Source organism: Pisolithus orientalis (assembly GCF_024613125.1).
Source record: "Pisolithus orientalis strain OTSU chromosome Unknown F5J12scaffold_11, whole genome shotgun sequence".
In the NCBI taxonomy this organism is placed as follows: Eukaryota; Fungi; Basidiomycota; class Agaricomycetes; order Boletales; family Pisolithaceae; genus Pisolithus; species Pisolithus orientalis.
This window is the reverse complement of record NW_026260792.1, coordinates 1,130,514-1,158,213: the sequence shown is the minus strand read 5'-3', so window position 1 is coordinate 1,158,213 and position 27,700 is coordinate 1,130,514. Positions and strand designations below refer to the sequence as shown.

General features: G+C 44.6%; 4 protein-coding genes across 4 annotated transcripts; 3 read left to right on the top strand and 1 right to left on the bottom strand.

Moving 5' to 3' along the window:
• Positions 1–1,939: 1,939 nt before the first annotated feature.
• F5J12DRAFT_782333 (uncharacterized protein) lies at positions 1,940–3,912 on the top strand (the record flags this gene model as incomplete). The annotated part of the gene is made up of 6 exons (XM_051742717.1): positions 1,940–2,042; positions 2,196–2,398; positions 2,430–2,464; positions 2,577–2,853; positions 3,284–3,554; positions 3,650–3,912. 6 exons carry the CDS (start codon positions 1,940–1,942, stop codon positions 3,910–3,912), a joined length of 1,152 nt encoding a protein of 383 aa, XP_051600968.1.
• Positions 3,913–4,073: 161 nt separating this feature from the next.
• On the bottom strand, positions 4,074–4,376 carry F5J12DRAFT_703798 (uncharacterized protein; the record flags this gene model as incomplete). The annotated part of the gene is made up of 1 exon (XM_051740541.1): positions 4,074–4,376. A coding segment is annotated over one exon (303 nt), but the record flags the coding sequence as incomplete, so codon positions are not given.
• A 12,896-nt stretch (positions 4,377–17,272) lies between these two features.
• F5J12DRAFT_782331 (uncharacterized protein) lies at positions 17,273–19,165 on the top strand (the record flags this gene model as incomplete). The annotated part of the gene is made up of 6 exons (XM_051742716.1): positions 17,273–17,315; positions 17,391–17,695; positions 17,738–17,961; positions 18,040–18,298; positions 18,381–18,690; positions 18,888–19,165. The coding sequence occupies 6 exons, from the start codon at positions 17,273–17,275 to the stop codon at positions 19,163–19,165; spliced, it is 1,419 nt and encodes a 472-aa protein (XP_051600966.1).
• A 4,455-nt stretch (positions 19,166–23,620) lies between these two features.
• On the top strand, positions 23,621–25,670 carry F5J12DRAFT_782330 (uncharacterized protein; the record flags this gene model as incomplete). The annotated part of the gene is made up of 6 exons (XM_051742715.1): positions 23,621–23,756; positions 23,866–24,237; positions 24,313–24,745; positions 24,785–24,986; positions 25,275–25,420; positions 25,442–25,670. 6 exons carry the CDS (start codon positions 23,621–23,623, stop codon positions 25,668–25,670), a joined length of 1,518 nt encoding a protein of 505 aa, XP_051600965.1.
• Positions 25,671–27,700: the final 2,030 nt, after the last annotated feature.

Sequence of the window (27,700 nt, the reverse complement as noted above, 5' to 3'; positions counted from 1 at the left end):
GGCTCATCTGGGACATTCTGCCCTCTGCAGATGGTGTTGCAAAGGTGACCAACCCCATGTTCTATGTGGGGGACTTTGAGATATTGGCTTGTCACACAAGTGTTCAAAAACCATTCACTTCTTCCTTCATACAGTACAAATTGCATGAGGTATAGACACAAATTGATTGAATTTATTATTGCAATTTTCAAGGCAAATGTGGAGGCCCAGGTGGGTCATCTCCCTGGCAACTAGTGAGATGTCCAAATACAGCAGAATCACATTGCAAAGATGTACATGAAAAGTACTATTGTATACTACTATGCATGGTGGGATGGGAGGGGATGTATAGGTCAAAGGATACTTTGTGGATTAAATCTGTCAGAGGAGCAAGGGGGCTAGGATTTCTGCAGCTATTTCAATGCTAATATAAGCTGCACTTTCAGGAGTAGGGACCCCAGTCACCAAAGGCAGTCTTGGGACATCCCAAATAATTTCATTTGAATGGATGGCTATGTGGGAAATCCCATCTGTCCCAGGGCCTAAAAATCTGCATAGCCCTGGGACATGACCAGATGTCCCTGGGCAGAACTTGGTCTGGGAGGCTATTAGGCTGGATGGTTTGGAGAAACTATTCAGCCTAAATGCTTATGAAAAATGGTTACCTGAAGTGAGAAAAGTTGTCATTGATAAACTGAATGCAACTCACAGTCACATGCATGCATTGTGCAATGTGTGATTTTGCTGTGGCTACCACACAACTGTGAGTTGCATTCAGTATATCAGCAGTAGGCTTTCTCATGAACACCTTTTCCTTCTTTCCACAGGTAAGTGGCCAATGTTGACTGCTACTACAGACTAACTGCACTGACAGCAATCAACATGATTATGCCAACATTCCAAATATCAAATATGTAGATAGGAAGATTGTAGATGTGACTGATATATTGTTCCGAAATCCAAGTGTAGATGTAGATAAGTAAACAAAGTAGATGAAAAAATGAAATTTTGTATGCCACAGCTGATGATTTTGAGGCAACAGAAGAGCTACTTGACAAAGATAAGCATAAGTGCATCCACACTGCTGGCTTAGTTATCAATCTGATTATTTACTTCTAGGTTATTGTTTCATCCTATTGTCCAGGGAAATAGGTGTTGCCAATCTTCAAAAGCACCCATTTCCTCATATAGCAGAAATCATCGCCTGATTGCTTCGAGGCCTACAGTGACTTGCTCCTATTGCCAATGGAACCTGAGATCAACATGAAACTCATGTCATGATGTTGTGTAGAGCAATTTACTGACATACACCAGGTGTACATGATACCTTTCCCCCTCAGGCTTCATCATCCTGTAAGTAAACTTTTGAATTCAATTTGGTAGACTAATTTATTGGGTATCTCACAGGCAATGTGTCCTGCTGTGTCCCCTCCCCCCAAGCTTCTTCCTCCTGTAAGTACACTTCCAAATCCTGTTGTGGGGGATGATATATTATGAATTTTTGTAGGTGATCTTCCCCATGATGTCCCCTCCCCTGAATTTTTGTGAGTGATGCACGATTTCAAGATTTCATATGCTCTGAAATACAAGTGTAAATAAATGCGAAATTGTGTATGCTGGAGCCCACAGCTTAGAGGCAACAAAAGAGCCATCAATAAAGATAAGATCTATGTACTTCTAGATTATTGATTTGTCCTATTGTCCAGGACAGCAGTTTTGGTATCTTTTTGAAAGTGCCCATCCCCTCAATGAAATCATTGCCACCCAAGAATGTGTTTTGTAGGTTGCTCTCTGCTGTGTGTACTAGTAACAAGGCTATTGTTATCTAAATTGTTCTCACTAACACCTCCCTGGTGATGATCTGATGATGCTAGACTAATTGTTGTATGATCCTTTTGCCAATTATGGACATCAGGTGAGTATATAATGTGTTTACTTAACAAGTTGAAATCTGTTAACAATGTGTTTCTTGCTGTTTGCATCTGGAGAAGAAAGCTACCCATTGACCCCTCTGAATCGCAATTGCGACCCATCTGGAGAGAGCATCGATGATCTGTGGAGTGGTAAGTAATCTGTGTCATGCTCCATGCTCATTCCTCAAGAACCACCTGTAGATGCAGTACCCCCCAACCTTTCCTGACTGTCATTTTCCAGCCCTTCCCTGCCATCAATGAAGACAGGAGCTATTGATGCTCATGCAACTATGGCAAGTACAGTTATGGACACTGAAGAGACTGAGTCCACTGATACCCATAAAACCATGGTGATCACATCCGGTACAGTCATGGACACCAAGCCCACAATCAATATATGTTCAAGCACAGCAATCATGTCTGTGGGTGAGGAGGTAGACCCTGTCCCCATGGATACTGCTGTTGTTAGAGCTGCAGGATCCAGTCTGGGTACATGCCCTGTCACAGTGAATACCACCTGTGATATCACATCCTTAGGATCTTGTTTACCTAGACACCCCTTCATTTCATCAGTGAGTGCTCCACACTATCCACCTATTTAAAAGTATCATCTAACTCGTACTGGCAGAAAGTGTTTCTGAAGGAATTAGACTACTTGTCTAACCTTTGCAGTGACTTATACAGTTTCATGTGTGAGCAAGCAAAGGAGTGCAATGAACTCATGAAAACCTTTGAGGAAACATGCCTAACTATCGAAAAGAAATACAACTTAACACTGGCCGAGGTACAACAGGAGCTGGAAGACAAAACTCGATCACTCAGTGCATACAAGGAACATGTAGGGAAGGAACTTCATGTCTGTGACACAACTATACAGGAGCAATGGACATTGCTCGAAAGCCTTGACCAGAATGTTAGGATGCTTCAAACTGCACTAGACCATGAATTTACTAGATTAGATGTATGTCTATCATTGGATACAATCCCTTGTGCCTAATCCCTAATCCCTTCCACAGGGAGACAGAAACATGGAACTTTTGCACTTGGCTGCAGAACATGTGTGACTCCAGCAAGAACTCAAGAGCTGAGACACAACCATAGAACAGCAAAGGACTGTTGTTGAAAATCTCCAAGCTGAATTTAGGACGCTGCAAGCTAAACTAGATCATGATATCACTAGAGTAAATGTAAGGCTTCTTTGTTATGAATGTGTAGTGCCTAAATTGCATTTATTGACAGAGAAGGAGACTGAGCTTGCAGTGTTGGCTCAAAAATTCAATGGTGCTGTGCACCAACTTGATGCCCTTAAGCAGAGTCACCAATCATCCCATTCTATGCAGCTGCACATATCCTCTATGCCATCCAGAGTTCCTCACAGGTCTGATCCACAGGTGGAGATCAGACAACTCAGCACTGTAGTCAAAGAAGAACCTCATGCAAGCATGAGTGTGGGCACTGAAAGACTTTCTGGAACACTTCTTAGGGAAGCCACAGTTGGCTCAGTTGCAGAAGAAGTTGTCCAGATGCTAAGAAGTGGTACTGCAGAGCCTCTTTACAGTACACCTTCCCCACACCACAAAGTTAACTCCAGGAAGCATTGCCAGTCAACTACAGTGAAACAGGAGATCTTGAATGATCAAGAGAGTAATGATAATCTGGCAAGTGATTTACTTCCATTGTGATGTCTTTCCAATGATAATTGTGTTGTAATGTACCATAGGGGCACATCAGGGAACTGTTCAGTAATATCTTTTCAGTTACAAGGGATGAAGACTTCCTTGCCTATGAACTACCTCCACATGAGGTGGTAATGGATTTTACTGAAGGCAACAGTCCAGGCCCCAATCTCCCCAACTTGCAATGGGACTTCTCAAGCCCAGTTTCATCAGTTTGGAACCAAACCATTATTGGTATTTTTCTAAATGAGTTGCATGCAAAACCCAACTGGCTAGAAAGGAATCCCAGCATTGCATCAGATGAAGAATTTCAGTGGATGCAGGTCATCATACATGGTGTATAATGTATTTGATTGTCTATATGTCTTTGTATCTCATGTACTAATCTCAATACTGATTTCATGAGCCACTGTACCAGTATATGCTCATATTCATGTTCAACCAAAAGACCCCACTCAGTCCTAAAACAGTTTTACTTACATGACACAATGTGGCTATGGTGACATACCTGATGCAGTCGAAGTATGACAGTGTCTCTCTGAGAATACTGCCACCATGCAAAATGACACACCACCCATGATGGCCAGACAAACTCTAGTATGTCTGAAAGCTTAGCACTATAGAGGGATGCAGGGAAGTGTGGATAATGACTAAACATGTCAGGCACATCTTCACTAGCAGGAAGCTGGTGCTGGACAGCAAAATGAACTTCCCCTTCATGCATGACATTGTACTTGATACTGCCAGGAACAGCAGTACAAGTATGGCCTCCAGGGTAGAAGAAGATTAAACTGTTGCCCACATGGGTGGAGCAGCCACTGAAAGTGGATCTGCCAAACCAGAAATAGGAATAGAAGACGAGTGACCTTGATGATGTGAGTTTATGAAGATTGCTTGGAACTGGGGAAGGATGTTTGTTTGACTCGTAGTTAGAGTCATAAGTCAAGCCTTCGGAATCAGATAGGTATTTGTCGAAAAGAGATTTACATTGCTGAATAATTTTTGGAGCATCTGAGTGAGAGAGCCAAGATTTGAGTCAGGAACTTTGTACAAATGTTTGTAAAACAGTTTCTTCTTGCTGGCCTGTGGATAGCATGAGCATTGTAGAGACCCTGAAGAACTCCAAGATGACATACCAAATTTGTGGTTTCTGGGCATATGTTGCAAGTGTCTGATGAGACATTCATAAGGGAAGCACCACCAGGACTGCACAGGTCCAAAAAGTCTGAGATAGCCATAAATATGTATAGACATGTGGTAATTTGGATGTATAGGTGCATGGGGGAAGATTTCCAACAGGGACTTCAGCCAACTCCTGGCATAGTGCCAGTAAGAAGTCATCTGCTCCTCAGTCATGCTTCGCAGGCATGCAACACACACAGTGGAGACCAGATTCATTGTGTGCTCCAGGATGCGAAGATACTGTGACTCTAGTTCATCAGTGTGATGCTTAGAGTCTTGTCTCCATAAGCTGATTAAAGCCAAGGGGACATAAATTGTGACTAAGGTACACTACTCGTCAGCTTTCAAGGTACCAGCCCATGTATCACCAAAATTATGTGGTACTGATCTCACCCATGATGGGGTATTGGTGTCTTTGATCACTTGCTGGATTTGGTGCATCACTTCTGGGGTTGAGGTTTGGACAACAGGGGGAGCTCTCATGGGCTTCATCCAACATTATGCAGAGATACGATAATGGTATTTGTCATGGAGTGGCACTCACCCAGGCTGACAATGCATTTACCTAGTGTGCTTTGCACACTCTACTCCCCCTCTCCAGTGTTGGTCAAACACGAAGTCCTTTGGCCATGTACTGTAATGCTTCAGTGTTCTTTGCCCTGAGTCTCTTCTCTAGTTGGGAGAAGTGGCAAGCTACGTTGATTGAATCATCTCCACCATTGTCACAATAGTCCTCCATGGCAGTGAGGAGCAGCATCTGAATGATGGCAATTTGCTTTTTACTATTGTGGTTTAAGTTGACAACCTTGTCTTCACCTGGGCTGTGAAAGTCATGCTTGAACACCACATGTGTTGCACTCGCTATATGGTTTTTACTTGCCATAACTGTTGTGAGTCCCAGGTGTTCACAAATCTCATCTTGGGTTAACCCCTCCAGGAGGCAGTGCATCGGATCAACCACTAATTGACATGCAGGGTTCCAGTAATGCAAGTGCCAGAGTGTTGACTATCTTGTGCCATAAGTAGTGAAAATCTTGTTGCATTTGGTGACTGAGTGAGCCCATCTGTAGGATTCTGCCTGTGATCATAGAAGGGTGTTATTTCAAAATTTCCAGTCATCAGGGGTGACATCTGTTTGCCCAAGGGTACTGATGCGACTGCAGTTGCAAGTACTGCAGTAGAAATGACTCATCACTGCAGCTTTCCTACTAGCAGGAAGATTGCATACAACACAAGCCAAGGCTGCACAGGCAATGCAATTTCTCTGGGTGCCTGTATGAGAGAAGTGCACACCTTGTTCCCAACTGGTGACCAGGTCATCAATCAGGGGATCCAGGAAATAATTGATCTGGTCACTGACAGGCTCATTTGGGCCAGGGATAATACCAGCTAGATACATGTTTTTGGGTTTATAACACATGTCCGGGGGAGGTTCAGGCATGCACAGGATATGATACCGCAAGAGGTAGTTGCATTACATTGTTGATTTCCTTCAATATTGAAGAAATCAACATTAAAGGAGAATACAAGGCAAGTTTCATCCCCATGATCTACAAATAGTTTTTCTCCATCAGGTCCTTTGAATGTCCACAGGAGTTTGCCATCCTAGACATCTCTGAGGAAGGAGGGTTTGTGATGTAGGTTCTTGACCAGGCGATCACATGGCTTGTCCAAGAGGTCTTCTAACCCAGGCCATGCAAGTAAGCCTCCAACACAGTTGTGGAAATGGTGGTAAATGAAGGGCTTGATGGGATGTTTGCAGCCATCCTCCAGATCCTTAACTAGAAGAACATTACAGATGTCCTCACTGGGCAAGGCACATTTGTGCAGAGTATGGGGTATGAGTATTTCCCTTTATTGGCTTGAGGCTTGTATATATAGCTGCAGACAGGACACACAGCATACATTGTTGTGCATGGCTCAAGATTGAAATGGGAAAGTGCAGCTGGTATAGTTTTTGGGATTTGGGAAAGAGTGTGCTCACATAGCATGTCTGCCCTCAGGCCAACTGAGTCAAATACTAAGCTGAGGAGGTGTGAAATCATTTGTAGGAAAAATTCCCCAGCCCTGCAGCTAACACCCAGTACCAACACACTAACGGTAGCAAGGAGAAGGGAGACCTGGACTGTTTCAGCACATTTATTGATTGATAATTTGAAGTGGTGCACTACACTAACAGGATTAGTGGCAAATTGTGAGTTCAATTGACATGCATACATGAGTCATAGTCTATAGGCCCATTGTCATTGTCCTTGGGGCTGATGCATTCTTCTAGCTCATCACACAAACTGCTAAGTTCTCTCTTGCATTTTGTAGCAGAATCCACTTGTCTTGTTACATTGCCCAAGGCATTCCTAACTGCTTTGAGATTGGGATGAAGTTGCTGATAGCTGGTAGAGGGGAATTGTTGTAGAGTTTGGATCTGTTTCTCAATAGCATTGAGTACCTTGTGTGCTTTCACTGTGCAGTTGTTACTTTCATGATTGGATATATGGCTGTGCCATAACATTCAGTTACCAAATTGTATGTGCCAATTATGCCATGTTACCTGTGTGCAATGTTTGTACCTGCCATCACAGGGGCATCAGAGATAGTTAAAGTGGGGAGGGCAGAAGCAAGTTCATCTACCTCCATCTGTAATGAAGACTGCAGGGTGGAAGATATATGGTAGGCAAGATCTGACACAGCACACATGGGTTTGGAGATAGTTAAAGTGGGGAGGGCAGAAGCAAGTTCACCCACTTCTGCCTGCAGTGAAGGCTGCAAGGTGGAAGATACACAGTTGGCAAGATGTAACCTAGCACATGCAGATTTGCTGGGAAGGTTCTGGCTCAAAAATTCTTCCCTTCACTGGATGTCAACAAGGAGTATAGCACAGTGTGCTAGAGGGAGGGGTTTTCCTCTGGGATTTGCTGCAGTTCCATGCTCATCAACCTCACAACACAATGTACAGAGACACTGAAAATGTTGAGATTGAGCTGGCATAGAGCAGAAGGGGAAGAGGAATTTAGTTCATAAATTGTGTCAAATTGTGCCCCTTACCACTTCTCTTATGGTACATGGATGAGGGTCCTCCCCATCATCAGGACAAGATTTGCATGTCATTGGCATGGTACATATTGAGTACAAGGATTTTTTAATGGTATATGGACAAGGGCCCTCCCTGTCATCAGGACAAGATTTGCTTGTCATTGGCATGGTATGTATTGGGTATTAGTTTCAAGTACAAGGAACCAAAATGATCTAGACACATGCAACAGTATGGACCAATCACCAATAATTACCCAAGTCAGGTGAACAGAATGGGTCTGGAGCAGCTAATCGCTCAAAAGTAAAGATAAAGATCTGGTCAGTCTCCAGCATGGCCAGGCAAATGCAACTCCATTGTCACAGGCATCTGCTACCTGATTGTAGTTACAGTAGTAATTTTAGTTGCACCACTTATGTCATTATGTAAATTGCATTTCACATTGAGCTTTTTGTTCACATTGTTAAAATCAGATTGGGGATTCTTCCTACAATTACATGTCATGAGGAGCTGAAGTAATGGTCAATGTCATAATGGTTGTAGTCAGAAGGAAACACACCTCTATTAGCCATGGTAGGTACCATTGAAAACAATAATGGATACAATGTATTTACATTGACAACTTTGCCTGACTGATGAACAATTTACCCAATGGTATTCAGCTCTATTCTCAAGTTTCTGACAAAGTATGCACTTGGGTGCTGCTTGTGGGGGCACCAGGATGCCATCCTCTGTCTAGCAGTGTCAAACTCTGGAACACTGTTGGCAAGTGGAGGTAGGAACTCAGTAGTGTTATTTTCAAATCCCATGCATATTAGTTAGCAGATTTTGATGGACTGAGGGTATGGGACTTACACAAAGAGGTTCAGTTACCCCAACCTCCACAGATGCAAAGTCCCAAAGATCCCATTACAACTATTACTTGGCTTGCACAAAATGACAGTATACAAGCAACCTTGTGCTGCAGGACAGGACTGGGCTACTTGCTGATCTGGAGGCAGTGCCCACATACTGTGGTTGAATTCAAGGAAGTAATTGCCAGGAGGATTAGTGGGGGCCATGAAATCATGGCCATTGCTCCAGACACAAGTAACAGCACAGGAACTCATATTGTTGTAATGATGTGGGACAAATGAGTTCAGGCCTGGATGATAGATTCTAGGAATCAACTGTCAAACATCTTCAGTGTCAAGTTAACAACATCCATTCCTCATGCTGTGTACCTCTGAGGCTGTGACATCATATTTTTTGGGATGTACATGGAGACATGTAAGATGATAGGACCTGAGACTTGTGCATATGGATCTAATAAGATTGCCCTTTGCAAGACATGTTCTACAAAGTGACAACAGGATGGTCATCAAAATGAGGTCTACAGGAATGACAACATGAGTAAGAGGTCTTACTGTTTCAGCAAACCAATTGATCTGACCTGCACCTAGGGGCTCTGCATGTGTCAATGAGATGGGAAGTTTATTTGTCATAGACAACACTATAAGTGGATTTAGTCTACATTGACTGAATGATGGAAGCTGCATAAGGACATATGATACCAAACTGCTAAAAACATACCCCAGACAAGTAGCCTTCATAGAGGATGGCATGATGATCATTGGGGGATCTGACAATGGGTTAGTATATATCTTTGAGATGAATACTGGAACCCAGCAACAGGTGCTACAGCACTCAAGGATGGCATGTACACAGATGATTATGGTGAGCATCCTCACAAATGTAGAAAAAATCCTACACCCACACACATCAGACATATGACAGGGAGGATCACACAGGAATTGTTGTGGCATCCTCCAATAATGATGTGGACAATATGATAACAGTTTGGAAGAAGCCAAAGAGGGATTTGCAATTGTGGCCAGGGCAGAGAAAATGCTTGCCCTGCTCAGGGTTATATGTGCCACAATACAATTCTTAACACAACTACTCACCATTGCCTTTGCAGTGAAGCTCACCTATGATGTTGTGGTTAGTTACTGCCTACCCAATGAAGTTAATATCGACTGACCAAAGGCAGATCATAGGGGGGCCACTGTGGAGAATGATTTAATGATCAAATTCATCAGTAAGAGGAGTAGAGCAACCTAGTTGACTTAACATGTATGAACTTCAGCAGTATCTTCTGATGTGGACAATAAAAATAATCTAGGGGTATGTAGTCAGATTGATAACCAAGTATGCAGTGCACATTGTGCTTATTTTTACTGAATGTGCTTCATATCATTGCTTCCAAGTCATCACCTCAAGCATGTGCAATTTCATCATATCTTGGTCTACACTGGTATTATTAAAATTCTGTAACACCCACTTTGATAAGTTACTACAAGCTACCTTAATTATTATGGTTGACAGTGTCTATGTATATACAAATGCATGTTTGTTGGGTTAAATGCTCAATGGCACTCAGACATTGTACTTTGAGTTGCCAATCACTGTTGCAGTGGCAATCAAGTCAGATGCCACTCACAATACCCTACCACACATGTTTATTGGGTGGAATGCTTGAACTGAAATGAGTGATTGTGAATTGAACATCATGCCAGTGACTTTCCACAAAGGATATGACATGACTGTGGGATGGTGAAAAGATGGAAAAAGTGTTCATGAGAAAGTTTGCCACTGATATACTGAATGCAACTCATGATCACATGGTAGCCACTTAAGCAAAGCACTAAACCTGACACATGCATGTGATCATGAGTGGCATTCAGTATATCAACAATGACTTTTCTCATGAACACCTTTTCCCTTTTACCACCACTACATAGGTAAGTGGCCAATATGGTGACTGCCATTAGTGCTAATTAATTTGTTTATTGGAGTATAAACTTGGTTTGTTACTAAGCTGATGGGTCACCAAGGGGCACATCACATGGGACTTCTCTCTTTCTTATGAGGTGCAATCGAGTGGTCCCATTACCCCCTGTTTGTGTGACCTCACAGCTCAGGTATGGTGTCATACCTCTCTGCCCCTTATTATCTGGCATCACCTTTCTGACCCATCCTACTGCATTGCCAGGTGAGTTATATTTCTCACATGTCAGATCTCCTTTCTGACTTGCCCTACCACATTGCCAGTGCCATTTTGTCCATTTCCCTGCCCACCTGTCCCTTGTCATGCTGTTTTTGTTCATGTTAGGCCATTTTCATTCCTCCTATCATTATTAGTTATCAAGCTTGTCAGCCTTTGCCCCTGTATTGTTAGCTCTTTGAGTCATAGTTTTGGGCCTTTCAGCTTTTTTGGGGTTTTTTCATGCTTGTCATTTTTCCTCAGCTACAAAACTGTATTTCTAGTGTTACTTGTTTTCATTCGAGTGTCCTCATAGCACTGCCCTAGTCACTGATGGTCCTGTACTTATCCAAGTCAGTGTGCTTACTCACATTGGTCAGTGGCCAATATGGTGACTGCCATTAGTGCTAATTAATTTGTTTATACAAGACTAATTGACTAGGTGCAACCATCACTATGAAATCTTTACCTTGGGCCACCTGCAGCTGAAGCTCCCAGCCACTGATGGCTTTGCCTATACATCATTTGGCCTGTCCTCACAGCTCTGCCTCCTTTTCAGAGAAGCATGGTGTGGCACCTCCTGGGCATGTGTTGGCCACTGTGACCTCAAGCACCATCATCAAACATCACACTCTCCTGCCAACCTGACAAGTACTGGTCAGCACTGCCTAATACTGAAGGGCATGCTCAAAGACAAAATTCACTGCATCAGTAAATGTCAAACTAAAAAAACCCCAAAAGGGGTGGTATTAGAGAATGGGACTCAGCTCCCATTATATGATGTTTGCCTGGTCATCACTGTGTGACTCATTGATGCTGCAAGATAGGCCATTCAGCCTAATCATGATTGATTTACTGACATTTCTTCAGTGCTTTTTGTATAGTTACATCATATAGACAGATGTAGGATCTGTATATAGACATCACCTTTGTGAGCTGTGTTGATATGCCTCTGGACATGAAAATGACCAAATGAGGTGCATCCCTTAGAATGGTCAATTTACCTACAACTATAACAACAAAGGGGGTGCACTCCCCATTATTATATTACATGCTGCCTGGGCTGCACACTTCCCTCCACTACCATTACTAGAGATTAGTCAATCACACTGTTGCCTAGATATGCTTAATTGCATTGGAGATACAAAAAGAATGCCTAATATGGAGATCACTGGGCAGTCACCAGCCAATCATTGGTCTGCTCTCTGCCCAATGTCTTCTGAGCATCTCAGAACTGATATTTAGTTATTTACTTTGGTAACACCTTTTGATGACACAGATAATCTTATGTTTTGATAATCTCAGAATGGATTGTGTAATATTGAATTATGCATCCCCTACAAAGTGATTTCCAAATTTCAACTTTTACTGTTGTTACCAGCTTTTTAGGAAGATATTATTGTCAATAACCTTGTGACATTCTTGCAATATATAGTTTTCAATTGTCTTCAGATACACATCTCAATGTAGACTTTGGATAAATTTTATGTTTGCTCAAAATCAGTATTTACAAGAGTCTCATAATTTGATTCATAATAAAATGTGCTGTATTTGCTTTGGAATACTCTTTAGAGTGTGTGATAACATTGAAACTGCCAGTGTGTATTCTCTCCCATCCCTCTGCCCCCCTGGTATCAACAAACTCACAGTGCTCACTACCTACAATAATTTTTTCCCAGAAAGCTGTCACATACTGTCAAAAGTTCCTTGAGCCCTGTGTCATCCCCCTGGTCATGACTCTTACCCAAGTGATGTCTTTATACCAATCTCCAGCACCTCATCATAGTATGCAGCTCTTTTTCCATTTCCTGTACCATTTCTTCTTGATTCTGGTAGATTGGCACATTGAATTTGGTACATTCACCAGCATGTAGGGCATTGTGAATGTGAAGGCATATGGTATGGTCATTGTTCTTGATGGCTAATGTAACCATAGAGGTTGCAGTGTTGGCAAAGCTCAACAGTCTTGTCATAGCTGGTTGCTGGGAATCATTACTTGCACTAGTCCTGATCTTTCATGATGATGCCAATGAAGAGGGCTGAGTGAACACTATTGTGGATATTGTGCCTGTGATTCTCCATGATCTGACTTGGGCATTGTCAGCTTCCTGAGTCTGTTATCCCCTCTCATCTTGTTTTATCTTGTCATAGTTATTTCATTTAATCTTGACACAAGGTGCACATTGTTCTGGGCCTTTCTTTTACTTACATGTTGTTTCCTTACATTTCCCCTTGATGTCACTGGTGATGTCATGAACACTGCTTTGGCTACATGCACTTTACATGTGTAGGGACATGTCTGTAGTGTAAAGGATTGCAATACATTGTTCAGAGACTTCACTTGGGTTCTCTTTGGGGTCTTAGCTCTAAAGTTTTCAACCCTATTCCTCTCCTCCAAGTGACAGTAGGGTAATCTGAGAGTGTCTTCTTTAGGATTATCTCACTGGAATTCAAATCTACACTCAAACCATTGCTCTATCATCCTGACAATGACACTGGATGTGTTAGCTATACCCAGACCTCAGGGTTAAGAAGTTTTTCTTTCTCCATTTCCCTTTCTTTCCACACCCCACCTTTTTGGCAGGTGTCCCAATAAGCATTGTCTTTGGATAAGCATCTTAGGGCCTTTTACATATCAGAATCAAGTGGGAGTACTACTCTGTTCATATGGACCAATACTCACATCTTGAACCACCAGTCCATCCATTTTCACTTTTTTCTGGTATACAGCCCTGGATTGGCCATCACTTCCACTTGTCTTAGAATGGCATTGGCTGGTCAGGTCCACTGCTGTTGCTTCTGTGTTAGGTTTTGTACTGTGGGCCAGTTGACAGGCACCAGAGAGTTCCTCCAGGGTGGTTGGGGGTTGCTTTACAGTGATCAAGTAAGGACTTGCTTAAATAACATGAGGTTCTTGGTGTGAAATTAAGTTCATCCTTGTGTGGCACATCAGCAACCATCAGAAAACCAACCCTCACCTTGTCCAGGCTGACCCATCCAGCTTGGACAATGTGTTCTCTTTGTCAGTATGACCTCTAGGAGGATGTTCTTTGGTCACCTCAGGTCTGTCATTCAGTTAGAAAGGTCTTATGTGGTTGTTTCAGTCTCTCTGGTCCATGAAACATACAGATCATTCCTCCCTGCTCCCTGCAATGTCTTCATGTCAATCTTGTCCAGCATTCTTCCAAAATTGTAACAGCTACAGTATAATCTACTGTTCTCCACTCTCCCTGGTTGCATTCATGATGAGTGTGACATGCATCTTGCCTTCTTGTTGCAAGATACAGCAGAAGATGCTCCCCCTTTGTCCTCTCTTCCAATGGAGTCTCATCTATGAAGTTTTTTTATTTGCTTCACTGAGAGGACAGGTGGGGAGGAAAAATGTGATCCCCTATGTTCCTGTCACCCCACAGACACCCAAAGCTTGAGCCCTTTGACACCTGACATCTGCTGTGCCTTTATGGATGTCCTATATTGGCATCAAATCAGAACTGCCTCTCTGTCATCCCACCTTGGCCTAGAAGTGATTCCTTTGAGATGTGACATGCACAGGTTCCCCCTAATGTGATTCCAGTGTGCTTATTTAGTTTCTGACAATCCTTGACTCATTTATTGCCAATGCTTACCAATCTTTTGGCCTTGCTTACTGATTCTTCACTTTTTTGCTTATTGATCCTTACTAATGCTTACTAATGCTTTCTAAATTGATTACCCACTGCTTGCATTCCTTACTTATCAGTTACCAATCACCTACCAGGTGTTTGCACCTTGTTTTCCATAGGCAATGCCCCTGTACTGTATATAAACCCACTGTACTCAGATAGCTGACAAGGAAGAAGACATCAGAGAGCCCCTCTTGCTTGCATTTCTTCATCTCTCAAGTTATTCATTCATCAAGTTTGGTAGTTGAGGCTTTATCAAGGGTCTCACTAATGTCTACTTCACTTATCATCACCTATCATCAATATACTTTGCTCCATGTTAGGGGTTATATCCAAAAAAGGAGTAACTACTTAGTATGGGCATGTGATACCAGAGGTATCACATGCCTCCTTGTATATATACAATGTCTTGAAAATTTTAGATACATCTTTTTTGGTCTCTACATCTTACTGTGTGAATACCATATGGTATGCTTCATGCATGTGAGCTTGAGACAACCCCAACACAACCATACAATTTTTTGAAGTGGGTTATTGAGTATTTGTGATGATGTGCACTACCTGCTCATATGCATGAGTGACTGCAGCTAAACTGCCCAATGGAGAGGGCAAGCCCCCTTCAGATGAGAATCCTTGTCAGGAAAATAAAGGACCTGCTGAGGTCTGAAGAGACAAGAAAAAGAAACAAAAGGAGGCCTTGACCTCACAGGTTACAGCACAGAGCACTAAATTGGAAACAGGCGCCTATCAGCCTGAGAGCAAAGTGCCCATTCCTGGAGAATTCCATAGGTCAGAGACTATGGGAGAAAGTACAGGAGGAGGTACAAGAGAGACCAGTGTGGCTGAGGTGTTCATTGAAGTGATGAGTCCTTTGACCCCTCAGCCTACTGAGTTAGATAACTCACAGGCCAATAATAACCTGAGTACAGTTCAAGGGGACAAGAGCCCCTTTTCTCAAATATATGTTGAAGGCAAAGTGCCTTCTATGAGAGAGCTTGAAGAGGAGATTCCCCTCAACCCTTGAGCAGCTTTCATGGCTATGAATGACTTTCTGGAGAATATCCAGCAACAGTGGAGGAACTACAGGTATGGACCTGAAGGCTTCCACAACCATGGAGTAAACCCAGGAGAGCATCATACCCACATGATAGAGCACATGAGGTGAGCTCTTGCTGCTGAGAACCTCGAGGAGCAATCTAGTAGGGCTGGTAGCCCAGGGGCTAGAATGCCAACTAAGAGAGAGGAGGATACCCCTCCAATCATGCAGGATAGGCCTGCCCACAGAGAAACCTACCCAGAAGACTGGGAGCACCAAATGGCATGAGGGTTGCTGAACCCCAGAGGACAATCCTCATTCTGGAGCCATAGTGCCCCAATAGTGGGAAGGAATCCTTGGGGTTGATTGGCCCCTAATATGCCAAATTGACTGGCATATCTATCTGGTTGAAGCTCAGATATAATCCATCACATGTATGGAATGCAAAGAGGAACAGCCATCCTCCATCAGATGGCATGGTACTGTGCCATTGCAGCAAGAAATGCAACCGCTGGTGGACACCCAGGAGATGGCAGCCCACTGGATGATGATGGAGAAGATGATGATAATGAGGGTTGGTACCCTCCATGACAAGGTGGGAGACAAGGTCAACCTGCACAAGGAGCAAATGGACCTCCAGGAGGTGATCCTCTGGATAGGAGACCTCTGAGAGGCAGACCACCTGGAGGTGGATTCCCTGGAGGAGGGCTGCCTCCTGATGATGATGATGATGATGATGTTGATGGGGATGACCCCCAAGACCATGGAGGCCTTGTCAGAGGTGTTGGGAACTGACCCAACTACCTAAGGGGATTCACCCCTGGAAATATGAGATACATTGACTTCATGCAGGACAGATATGCAGTGTATCTGGGAACAAGTCAGGCAACAAACAGGTCAAATAGGACCTGAAGTCAAGGCAATGGGAGTACCAAAGCTGGGGAAATATAAAGGTCAAGATGACCTTGAAGAGTTCAACAACTGGCTAGGCCAGTTGCTAAAGTACTTCTGTACATTCAAGGTGACTGGCCTGGACTGTGATGCAGACTGAGTCTTGTACACCTTTGCATACCTGGATGGACTGGCCTCCCAATGGTATGGCCAGGAGGTTGAATCCCCTAATCAACAGATCAGGGACTGGTCCTTTGAGGACCTAATCTGTGGACTCTTCAAGTGATTCATCCACAAAGCGTTGGCACAGAATGTGGCTGATCAAATTGACCACACTAGATATGAACATGAGAGAGGAGCTCTCGCATTCTACAACAACCTAAAGTGTTGTGTGCACTGAATGGTGCAACCCCCAGATGATTACTCATTCTGGAGGAAATTCTTGCATGGATTACTGCATACAATAATCAAGAGCATATTTGAGGCTCACAGAATATCCACTGAACACTCAACAATCAAGGAAATCCTTGAGGAGGTATGCCACATGGAAATGGTGCAAAAGGCCATAAATATGCATATGAGAATGAGCCACACTAGCTCTGGAGGGAAATCCTCCCAGGGACGAAGTGGTTCATACCCACACAGAAAGAAGAGTAATCATAACTCTTCAATGAGTGAGAACTTTAAGTATATAAAGAAAGGGGACACCCTTTATCGACAAAAGATGAGTCTCCCCTCAAGGGGGAATAGATTCATAAAGAGGGATGGATCAGACCATCAACCTTGTCAGAAAGAGCAAAATCACTTGTATGATAAGGGGAGACAACCCCAAAAGTTCCTAACAGGAATTACCTGCTACAATTGCAGCAAAGAAGGCCACATGGCCCCTAATTGCCCCCTTCCTCACAAGGATAAAGGAAAAGGTGTGGCCAAGCTGTGACTATTTGCAGTTGATATTCATATTCAAGAAAATGCTGAGCATGAGCATGCACATGTAGAGGACAAGGCAGAAGAAGCCTTGGATGAGCCTGACAAAGACAAGGAAGTAAAAGTGTATGAGGGAAATGCAGAGGTTGCCCCCAAAGATGCAGAGTCAGTAGGCTCTGACAAAGCTCTCGACACCTTCAAGATATACTCAGAGGTGGATGAGGAAGACGAGCTGGTGGTGTACTTTGGAGCAATGCACCACAAAGATGAACCTCTCAAGGAAGAGGTGGTCTATTGTGCATCAATGCACACAGAAAGCCTGGAAGAGCAGCTGTCCTCTGAGGGTGATGCCCTGATGCTAGAGGGTAGCCCTCTGGTATGAGAGGACAACCCTGAGGATGATATTCCCCTAACTGAGGCCAGATCGACCAGATCTACCCCTGACACAATACAAGATGCCAAGCAAGGGGATTGGTCAGAATTGTACAGAGCTGTACACAAGTTTGCATGTGATGAGTGCAGTCACCACATGGATCATGTAGCTGAGGGGCTACTGAGTGGTAACCTGTCCCTGGTGAGAGTTCTTGCAAATAATGAGAATCATGCTCAATGGGAATACAAAAGGGGTAGGGAAGATGGAAGGTGCACTCTGATGGAGATGCTGAACCTTAGTGCCTGGCACACTAGGATGGCACTCCACCTGTTGGCATATCACCTCAGGTGCATGGAAGGACATCGAAGGGATGCCCTTCAAGAGATTTTGATAGCACATGAAGATGTGTGTCATGCAGCTCAACCCCAATTAACCTTGGATGAGCATATAGGAAATGCTATGATCAACCTGCAACTGCAGAGTGTCATGGCCCCTAATGTCCAAATATACCCAGATGCAGTGGTAATCGAAACACCATGGGGTATGGTGTGGATAAACAGAGATGGGATGGTGGAGCACATGCCCACCTCCCAGGAAGAGGACAATGTAACAAGGAATGCATCACTTAGGATAAGTGAGGACAAAATGGATTTAGACCCTCATGAATCAGAATGACCTGAAATCACAGGTGAGACCTGGACTTGGTCACCTGTTTATGGAGCAACCCACTCCAAGCATTGCCCTGCATGTCAACAATGAATGGAGCACATTGATGAGGTGGAAATCAAGGAGAATACCTCACTTGCCATCGCCCTGCAGTTCCCTGCACAACTCACATTCCATGAGTATAATAGGGGCTGGGAAGACTGTGACTGCACTCAAATGGAGGGGCATGGCCTGGACATTGATTGCACTCAGTGCACAATACATGCAATGGCTAGTTGCATCAGATCCCTCAAAGCACAATGAGTGCAAGCATTATGTGACATGCAATGCATGTGCATGGCAGCACAGAACAGGAACAATATTCCTGAGGAGTTGTATGACCAGCTCCATATGACTGAATGTTGCATAAGCTGTCCTTATCCAAATAACAATGAAATCAGGATCTACCCTGACAATATGGTGGTGGAAACACCACACGGGGATATGATAATTGAAGGATGTCATATCTGCGATAACCCATGTATGGCAGCTATGGATTTGCACCCAATAGTGAAGCTGCTGACCCACACTTTCTGGTATGCGATGCATACTAGGCAAGAAGTGGGAGCTTGCCTGCAAATAGCACCAGAACTACACATCTATGCAATGGTAGACACCATCATAAACAGCTGTAAGGCCTATACAATGATTGACACCAGAAGCACCAGAAACTTCATGAGCCCAGCATTTGCCAAGGTCACAAAGATGAAGGTGTTTCCACTTGATCAGCAGCTTATGCTGCAATTAGGCTGCATAGGCAGCTGGTGAAAAATCACACATGGAGGACTCTCCATGATAAAGATAGGCCACCATGAGACTGACTGTTATTTCAATGTAGCTAATATTGATCGCTACAACTGTATTTTAGGAATTCTGTTCCTCAGGCAGCATAAGGTAGTGCCCGACTTCACTGAAAAGTCAATGACAATTGCAGGTGAGAAGGTCCTCATGCTTGTAGAGCCTGAGGTTGCCAGAGAGGTGTGGTCACACCTCTCTAAGGCCACCACCTTCTCAAGCAAATGACTAGCATGCCCTGCGAGGCTGTTACAGCCCTGTGAGGGCTTGCTGGGGGGAGGGAAGTTGGAGTCAAAAAGCAAGCTTGTGCTCGCAGTAGTAGAGTCGGAAAGTGAGCCTACACTCGCAGGAATAAAACCAGTACAAAAAAAAGTGTTAAAAAACAAAAATATACCTCTCCTTAGGGAGAGGTGGTTCAAGAGGTTCAGGTGAAGGTTTGAAGGCATAGCACCAAAGCTACCTCCCTTATGGGAGATTAATCACAGGATTCCCCTGATTGATGAAAACAAGCAATATTTGTATCACTTGCCTCACTGTGCTGATGTGCTGAAGCAGCAGTTGTCAGACAAAATCTGCCTGTATACAGATGCAGAGTGGTGGGTGCTGAAGAGTGTCCCACAGGCTGCTCCGATGCTACACATCCTGAAGAAGAATGGCAAACTGTGAACAGTCATTGACTGTCACAAGAGAAATGACAACACAATAAGGGATGTAACTCCCTTCCCCAATCAAGATCAGATCAGGATGGATGTGGCTAGAGCGAAATATCACTTGAAGATCGACTTATTGAATGCATACAAACAAGTACACATCAAACCTGAAGACATCTGGAAGACAGCCTTCTCTACTATATATGGCACCTTCTTAAGTCAGGTCATGCAGCAAGGGGATTGCAATGCCCCTCTGATGTTCCAATGTCTGATGACTGTGATCTTTAGAGACCACATAGGACATTTCATATATGTATACCTTGATGATATATTCATCTACAGCAATACACTGGAAGCACATGAATGGCACCTCCAGATAGTGTTTGAGACACTTCAGAAGGCTGACTTCTACCTCAAGAAGGAGAAGTGCAACCTGTATGCCACAAAGCTTGACTGCCTAGGGCACATAATCAATGCCAAGGGCATACATGTGGATAGAGACAAAATGTCTTGGATTAGGAACTGGAGAGTACCTAAGATGCTAAATGAGGTTCAATGATTCATTGGCCTCATGGAATATCTAGCACAATTTATGCCAGACATATCAGCATATATGATGCCACTAACAGGAATACAATGAAACAGACACCTGTTCATGTGGAGGGAAATCCATGACTGATGTTTCCAGATGATTAAGGATCTGGCTTGTAAGTATCTGGTACTATGGCTGATTGACCTAAGGAAGGAAGAGCCAATATGGCTTGTTTGTGATGCATCACTCTATGGAGTAGGTGCACTGTATGGGCAAGGGCCTGAATGGAAGACCTGCTGACCAGCAGGCTTCATGTCCAAAAAGTTGAGCAATGTCCAACAAAACTATAGGACCTTTGAGCAAGAGACTCTCGCAATAATTGAAGCTTTGCTGAAATGGGAGGATAAACTCCTCGGATTTAAATTCACAATTGTGACCAATCATGAGGCACTAGGGTACCTCAAGACCCAACAGAAACTGTTGAGCTGACAGGTCTGATGGATAGGTTACATGTTGCATTTTGACATGAAAATCACATATGCCAAAGGTTCTGAGAACCAAGTGGCAGATTGCCTATCTTGCTACTACGAGATAGAGGGAGGAGATAATGCCTCCAATGAAGACATGGAATGGGCGAATGCCAATATATGTCTAGATCCAGAGGAAGATGACCTTCCCCAGGACCATCGGCAGGATCTGAGGTTATCAGCAATGAAAGAAGTGGAAGGAACTGTTTGTAAGAGCAATCAGTAGAGAGAATAGCAGGAGAACTGCATCATGGAGGCCCAAGAGATGGCCTCAACTGCAGAAAGGAACAACAAGGATACCCCTCTCACCATTGTGGAGGAGGATCCAGTGATATTCAAATCTGCTGAGGCCTCACAAACCTCACCAATAACATATGGAGACATGCCAGAATTCCTGGACATCATCTGTAATGGATATGAGAATGAGCCTACACTCACAAAAGTTATCACACAGCCATCACATCATGCTCAGTTTGAGGAGAGAGATGGCCTGCTGTACATGAAAAATTGTGGAGGAGAGGAGGTACTGTGCCTCCCACATGCAAAATATAAGGATGACAATATAATTGTGTGGGTCATAGACCAGGCACACAGGACCCTGGGACATTTCAGGTCCCAGAGAACAGCAGATTACATCTGCAGGTGGTACTGGTGGCTGAAACTTGGCCAAGAAGTAGACAGGTTCTGTAGAACCTGCCCCATATGTCAGATGACAAAGACCGACAATCAGCAGCCTCCAGGGCTGCTGCACAGTCTACCTGTGCTGAAACAACTGTAGGGGTTGATTGTGATGGACTTTGTGGGCCATTCCCACCAAGTGAAGGATACAACTACCTGTGGGTAGTCTTATGCTGGCTAACAACCATGATACACCTAATACCAGTGAAGATGATGGTGTGAGCCTCAGAGCTCACATGGATGTTCATAAAGGAGGTAGTTTGTTTGCATGGGCTACCAGAGATGATTGTCTTGGACAGAGATGTGAAATTCACATTGAAATTCTGGCACAAGATGCACAGAATGTTAGGAGCAAAGCTCCTAATGTCAACTGCATTTCATCCTCAAACAGACAGTGTGTCAGAATGAGCTATATGAAATGTAGCACAGATGCTATGATCAATGGTCCATCTGGACCAAAAGGACTGGATGTCCAAGTTCCTGATGATCAACTTTGCAATAAACTTGAGCATCAACAACTCTACAGGATTTTCCCCATTTGAACTGAACTATGGACATATGCCCATAATGATGCAATGCATTGAGAAGGGGACAACAATGTTGTCCCCAGGGGTAAGGATGTTTGTCTGACAGGCACTAGAAAACTTGGAGATGGTGCATGATGCCATAATTGAGAGTAGGGTGGTACAGGCATACCATGCTTAGAAGAAATGAGCAAAAGGAACTCACCTTCAAATTGGAGATATGGTATATCTCTCCATGAAGAACCTGACCATGCCCAAAGGATGAGCTCACAAGCTCATACCAAAGTTCATCAGGCTGATGAAGGTCCTGTGCCATGATAGTGTGAGCAACACATATATGCTCGAGGTGCTGGAGCAGCTAACAGCGAGATGCATAAACCCAACATTTCACATTGGGCTTCTGTGCAAGTATGAACCAAATGATGACTTACTGTTTCTGAGGCATGATGCACATGCTTTCTATGATGTTGGTGTAACCAATGACAACAAATGGATAGTGGATGAGATACTTGCCCATCAGATACTTGCCCATCAGTGGTCCAATAACAAGGTGGAATTCCTTGTCAAGTGGAACCTAGGAGACTCCACATGGGAGCCAATGTCCTACTGCAAGACACTTGAGGCCCTAGACAGGTACCTCAAACTTCACAGCATATGGAACATATGCCAATTGCCTCACAGGGCACAGGAGATGCAGAAATGCATAGTAGCCACATAAGGGGCTATGAGTAGTCATAGACTACAAATGGAAGTAAATGGACTCAGAACAAACAAAGTCAAAAAATAAAAATAGAAAATAAACATAAAAATAAACATAAAAATACAGATAAAAACAAAAGCCTAAATTGCCAAGCACAGCATCCTGTCAAAGGTAGATAGTGTAATGTAGGAGATTGTTGATCTTTTCCTTTTTCACATGTTTTTCTCTCTTTAGAAATTACTGAGGTTGCTCAGTTACACCTTGTGTCTCTTTTCTTCTCTTACTTTTTCTTCACTCACAGCAACCACACCATCCAACCCCATAGCTACCATCCATGTCTTCCCATGATCACCATCACAACACCCAGAGCTCTTGCTCCCTCCAGCCTTTCCCATGCCACTCTCATCAGGAGTCAGCCATGTTTGACTGTGGTGAACTCTTGACATGTCCAGATGCATGTCCTGTTGGCGGGGCCTGCTGCTCACCATCTCCCACTCCCCAGTGCAGCATGTGTACAATCAGCAGTGGTCAGAAATGTGCTTGCTCCCCCTCCATCACCTCATCATGTGCCTCATCTCAAGAGCATGATGATCATCATGACAAATGTCCCCATGGGCCTTACTGGGTGTGCCACCCACAGTTGCCCTTCCTTTGGCACCATGATACCAGGTGCAGTATGTGCAATGCTTACACATTGCACATCTCCCAGGGCATGGCCCTCTCTGAAGCAGGTCTGATGCCTGCAATTCATAACCTCACCAATGAGGCTGCACACATAGTCTGGCACTCCCTCTATGATGACATGTGTCATCATATCATGCACCTCCAGGAAGACCTGGATGACCAAGATGACAAGATTCATCATCTGCAGGATAAAGTCAACAAACTCCTTGGAGTTTGTTGTTCTGGTCCTGCTTCTGTGTCAGATGAGCAGGAAGCACATGATCTCAAATGTGCATGAGTTGCCTCCCTTGGTAGTTATGACCACCGCACCTATGACCAGCCTGGCACTGGCCCCTCCATGTCACAAGATGCCCCCCCTGCCATGACATTTGTTTCCAGGGGGGGTGCAGGCTGAGCCTGCTGATGTCTCAGGCCAGAGGAAACTCTCAGTGCAGCAGGATGGGCCCACTCATCCTCCTCTGGAGGATGTAGTGATGGTCAACCATGCTGCTGACTTCCTGGACATTGATAATATCCACATGACTGTAGATGAGGGTGTACCCTCTGCTCAAGTTCAGGAAACCCTGTTTCCTGAGTTCACTGGGACTGAAAATCCCTACTGGGTGCTCTACCTGGGAGAGGGGTTCAACCCTCGGAGGGGCCCCATCCTCTTTGTAAGGGTCAACAACAACCTTTATGCCTATGAGGGTGAGAAGGTTGAGAGCATCCAGTGCAACCTCACACTGGCCATCGTCCCACCTGTCCCAGTGGGTGAATGGCAATACAGCTTGGTTGTATGATTTGATAACAGAATGCTGGGTGCCATTGCCCTTTTCATTACCACAGATGCTATCTGCCAACTCTATGTGAAAGTGTCAAAGGAGCCAGAAGGCAAGGCTCCCAATGTTAGGAAGGCACAGGACCTCATCACCTTCTTCAACTTGTGGAAGAGGTGCAGAATGGGGTTGAACAGGGCCATTGACCTTGCATTGAGCAAGTGGAAGCCCCCTGCCTGGTCTTCCAAGAAGTCATGCAAGAAGAGAGAAGCACTGGAAGGAAAGGGGCAAGCAGATCGAATGGAGGAAGGACAAGCCTCCAGAGCAGGAGTACCCCCACCAGTGCCTGGACCCTTTGGAGGGCATCCAGCATTGCAGGAGCAGCTAGCAGATGCTCCTGTGACTCCAGCTTGGGCCTCTGAAGTAGGGTCAACAGCACTTGTTGACCACATCACACCAGTCAAGACCCAACCAGCCCTTGGTCAATGCCCAGGACTGAGCTTGTGAGCTCAGTCCTCTATGAGGACTCAATGGCCTTGTAGCACAAAAGGAGCCAAACCCAAGGGTGTTCCTGAGCTCCCACCAAATGCCCCCTCCCTCAACAATTCTGTTGAGTCTTGGAGGGAATTTATCAACAAGGAGCAGAGGCACTCCTACTGGGGCAGGGATAATGAGTCTAAGCTCATGTCCATGCTCCCAGGAGTGCTGAGTGCCCCCAGCAGGCCTGATGACTCTGAAGCAGAGGTAGACCCTCCATCACTACAAAATGTTTGAGGATTCCTCCTCTATGAACACCTAGTGCCAGTCCCTTGGTTGGATCAAGCTCACAATAATTGGACACATGAGCTGGCCAGTCTGCTAGCAGTTAGGGGGTGGTACCAGTCCCTCCTCGACTGGGTCGAGGTTAGCCCTGTTGAGGGCATGAGGCACCCCTGGGATGGGGAGTTCACTGTGTCTGCCAATGTGGCTACAATCACAGCATATCTTGCTGCTAATTGAGTGAGTGCAGTTGAGGCTGACAACATGCTGCAGTGGGCCCATCAAGCAGCCAGAGAATATGTTGGCTGCATTATGGCCAGTGGAGGGGATAATAACCCTCAGGCCTTGGCAAAGATCAAGCCCCTGAGAAAGGCTCTTGACAAACCTTGCCCTGAGGGTGACACTGGCTCGAAGGAGTGGTATGAGTGACAGGCTCATAGTCGAGGATATGCAGTCAGTCAGCTCCTGACTGACCACCTGCCCTTGTGGGTTGACAACCTGCAGGTCATTTCCACCTTTGCCATGGTGGTGTTCATGTATGACCTCCCTCACTGCCCTTGTGGGGGGGTATCTGCCAGCAGGGGAAATTCCCCTATGAAAGATGCAGAGATCAAGGAGGGTGAGATGATGGAGGACCTGTTCAAGAAAGAGAACAGGTCATGGATGTGAGAGGGGTGCCTACCCCCTCTCTGGAGACTCAACTCTCCAATTAAAGGGCCAGCTTCAAGGCTCCTCCTCACCAGCTTTCTTCTACTGTCATAAGGAGAATAGTCTCTAGTGTGACCTCTGGAAGAGCTGAAAATGCCATCCAGGCCACACATATAATAAGTGCTTCCCTTTCCTCTCCTGTCTCTTCCAAAAATGTTTGCAGTGGGCTCAATTCTGCATTGCTGAAGGCTCTAGTCATGCAGGAGGGGCCACTCTCATCTGGCAAGCATGGGCAACAGGGACCTGCCTTTGCTCTTAAGCACCAAATCTTGACCTTGGAGGACTGGAATAGGGTCATCTGGTCACTTTGACCCAGGATCAATAGGTTTAGGTCAGATAGGAAGGAAATTTGTGTTGAAAATGATAGGAAAGCATTTGCAGGATAATGTTCCTGCTTGACTACAGCCTTCAGGGATGCAGAATTGAGCCCACTGCAAACATTTTTGGAAGAGACAGGAGAGGAAAGGGAAGCACTTATTATATGTGTGGCCTGGATGGCATTTTCAGCTCTTCCAGAGGTCACACTAGAGACTATCCTCCTTATGACAGTAGAAGAAAGCTGGTGAGGAGGATATCCTAGTTTGATGTTTTCCTTGTCTAGCTGGAACTCTTTGATGACCCTGGACACAGTAGAGCTCCCCAGACCAGTTTTAGAGGAAATTTGATGAGCAGAAAGGTCAGATTCAGAAAGAAGATGGATATCTGCCCTAGAAAAGGCAAAAATGTATTTCATGGTGAAGTAGGGTTAGTTGTGTGGGACCCAAGCCATTTTTATGGCTCAAGATTATGTACATTCCATAATCAGGCAAGGTTGAAACAAAACATCCTTCAGAAGTTGTTGAATTCTTATGTTATTTACTAAATAAAATTCTATCCACCCTTGGGAGTCTCCAACTCTCCCCTACTTCACATTAAGCATAACCTACAGTGCAGCATTGTCTTCAGGCAGGAATGAGTGATGGTATTGGTTCTGGTTGTGGGCTGGAGCTGGGTATGATGATTGAAATTGGACAACTGCCACTGTAAGAACTGATCTTCAATGGCTGAGAACTCTGACTCTGGAAGAGCTGGGTGCTGCTCAAGTTGGGTTGACCCTGAAGGGGCTTTGGTCTGGATGCAGGGTAAATGCTTAGAAAAACAAAAAGGGGACTTGCCCAGGGAATTTTCTAGGCACAGAAAGGAACTCCACAAAAGAGCTACAGGAATGATCTTCTTTTGCTCCTCAAAGAAGGGCCACAGAATGAACAGAGACTTCTTGTCCAGTAATTGCTTGCCTGTGCTGTACTGTACTCATCTCTATGTGATGTGGTGCATGCCATGGCTGCTCACACACTTAGTCACCTCTCACTCTCTTGACACTAGGTCCCCTCATCACTCAGCCACAGCCCCTAAGTCCAAATCCTCCTTGAACCTCAGCTACACCTGCTACTCCCACACCTATCCTTTGATACACCAGAGGGACAATTTTTCATAGGGAAAAGGTCCACATTCCCTGCACTGTGGGCATGGGATCCTTTCATGTGGATGTTGGTGTGGGGTTAGCAGGTGGAACATATGGTTTCACAGGCATGGGTGCTGATGCAGGTACAGGGGGCTTAGATGCCTGACAAGCAGTGTGTGAGCTTTGAACACCAGGGGAAATGATTTCTTCTTCAACAGTGGCTGCACAAGGGTCTACTCACAGAGGATTGTCCAGACATGCCACAGGTCAAGTTGTAATCTCTACCCTGTCAAAGCAGGCTTTCTTTCCATGGCAGACAACTGCACCCTTGTTACCTTTATCTGCCTGGTAGGTAGCCCAAGCTTGAGTGACATATGCCTGAAAGTCAGGGTTGGATGAGTCAGCAGCCAATTCATCAACATCCTGGAGGGTGTTTAGAAAGGCAGATGGCTGGATCTCCAACTGCACCTCAACTTTGGGGTGAGCAATGGGTTGGCTGTGCCCCATGAGGCCAGGCTACATGGAGTGGCAGGGGTTGTAGCACATGCAC